General features: G+C 45.1%; 1 protein-coding gene across 1 annotated transcript in view; it reads right to left on the reverse strand.

Annotated features, from left to right (window-relative positions):
- Window positions 1–675: 675 nt before the first annotated feature.
- The window catches only part of FBXO48 (F-box protein 48), a gene marked incomplete at its 5' end in the record, with an annotated part of 1755 nt that continues 401 nt past the window's right edge, over window positions 676–2029 (reverse strand). The window contains one exon of the mRNA XM_009578679.1: window positions 676–837. Within this exon, the coding sequence (XP_009576974.1) occupies window positions 676–837 (162 nt within the window). The remainder of the gene's footprint in view (window positions 838–2029) is intronic.

The following is a 2029-nucleotide window of genomic DNA, read 5'->3' on the forward strand; positions in this document are numbered from 1 at the left end:
CTCCTTATCATGCAAATGACTAAAATGCATAGCTAATGACTGTTAGAGAGACTGTTAGTTACGTGGCTGCTTCAGTCCTGCCCGTTGCCTGCATCTGTGAGTCCTAATCCAGAAATCCCACAGCCGGGCAGTGGAAATGCGGCGCTGCCGAGCACTAACACCTCTGTGGGGGCAGGTTCAGAGAAGATCCTTGTGAGGGCCCCGTCCCTTGAGATGGGCGCTGGGGATGTTCAGCTGATGCTGAGGTGGCTGCCTTGTCCTTTTCTTTCCAGTGTCTGGATTTGTCCCTTCCCCAGCCTTCCTTTGTGGGCTTTCATGTTGTGCTGCTGATATAATACGCTTCAAGTCAAACACACTTCTTTTTTTTAAAGTCATCTCTTCCAAAATAGAAAGTGCAAATTAAAAGTACAATCAACATCTTTTTAACGATACAGGAGAACATTAAATTTACAAATATAACATTACAGCTGAATATTTAATCTTATTTAGAATTTTAAAGAAAATTAATCAGATAAAGTGCAAATAAAAAAAAGATAGACATAACTTTTTTTTTTTTGAGAAGCTTTCATCGTATGTTTGCAAACAACTGATTTTGAACGGCAAAATATTTACAGTTTGGCAGTCTGTGAGTTGTTGATAGAAGGTTCTTGAGTTGCAAGAACCAGCCCTGGTTTCTCATCTCTCAAGTTCTGCTTCCAGGATTTCTCCCCATGTGTCGACGTCCATCGGATACATGCTTTTCTCTGGCAAGCTGTTTTGTGAAGGAATGTTGCTGTATTTCCCACTCAGCCATTCTTGCTTCACTTTGCTTTTCCAGTAGTTTCTCAGTAATGTGATCTGATGGAAAAACAGACAGCTCAAATCTTGGAAATGAACTGATTTAAGTTGCATTCAATACAAGTAAGTTTTGCATTGGAAGAGTTATGCTAGAAAAAGGATTTGGAACGTGTCTTTGGATATCTAGACGCTAAGCCCAGGAAGGTGCACTGCTGTCAAGAAGCAGACCTTGGCCTACTTCCAACTCTTCTGTTCTAAGTTGGGTGGAGAATCGCTTCTTGCCTCAATTCTTTAAGGGTCAATATGAAAACCTTAAACCAGGAATTCACCTTCCTCCTTACTCCTTAAAAGAGGTGCCTTTCGCTTTCTCTTCCTATTTAGGGTATTTGTGACCTTTAACTCTTGTTTGGGCTCTTAATGCAGGCTGGCTGGATTCTTCTCTTCAGCCGACCTTTTAGCGCAAGAAAATGCTGACTTGGTGTGTTTGTTGCTTCTACTTCAAATCCCCTCCACATAAAATAGAGAATCAGTGCAGGGAGTTCTGAAAATCCCTGTGCAAGAGTAGCAAGATCTGTACATTCAAAGGGCAACCACTACCTGCTCATGGCTTTGCCTCATACTGAAACATCTCTCCTGAAATGTGAGAGTCCAGAACTGTTTAGGTTTTTTTGCTGCTGCTTCTCTCTTTTCACCCCTCCACTGCCCCCTTGCTCTCAAACACACCAGGTAAAATGAGGTGGGGCTCACCCTCTAGCTGGTCCCAAATAGGAACTGTGAAACCACTCCTTTCCTGATCTACCTCAGCTTGCAGGCTGGACTTGATAGTGATAAATCTTCCTAACTCCTCAGAGCAGCTGTAAATGGGAGTGTCGGGGGGGAGAGTTTCAAAACAGAGCTCCTCCTTATTTCCTCTTCTCTACCCCAACTTTTTTCTCCTGGGCAGGCAGAGCTACCCAGGATGAATTTCTGTGAGGTCATTCCTCACCAGCAGAACTATTCCCACGAAATACAACCAGAGAGCACACACTGCCTAGCGGGGCTACGTTATTCCCCCTGGCCCTGCCTACTGGGATGTGGGCTTTCTTCCATGTTAGGGCTGTGCAGACTTCGATATGATGAACATCAGCGCTGAGGCCGTGCGGGGCAGCGTGAGGACTAAACGGGGTGTGCCGGGCCGGCCAGATGTGGTCCTGGGTAGGAAACTGGTCAGCCTTGCTTTTCAACCAGATGTCCAGCTGTTGGGGCGCGCTAC

This window comes from Fulmarus glacialis, unplaced genomic scaffold (genome assembly GCF_000690835.1).
Source record: "Fulmarus glacialis isolate BGI_N327 unplaced genomic scaffold, ASM69083v1 scaffold2625, whole genome shotgun sequence".
NCBI classification, from domain to species: Eukaryota; Metazoa; Chordata; class Aves; order Procellariiformes; family Procellariidae; genus Fulmarus; species Fulmarus glacialis.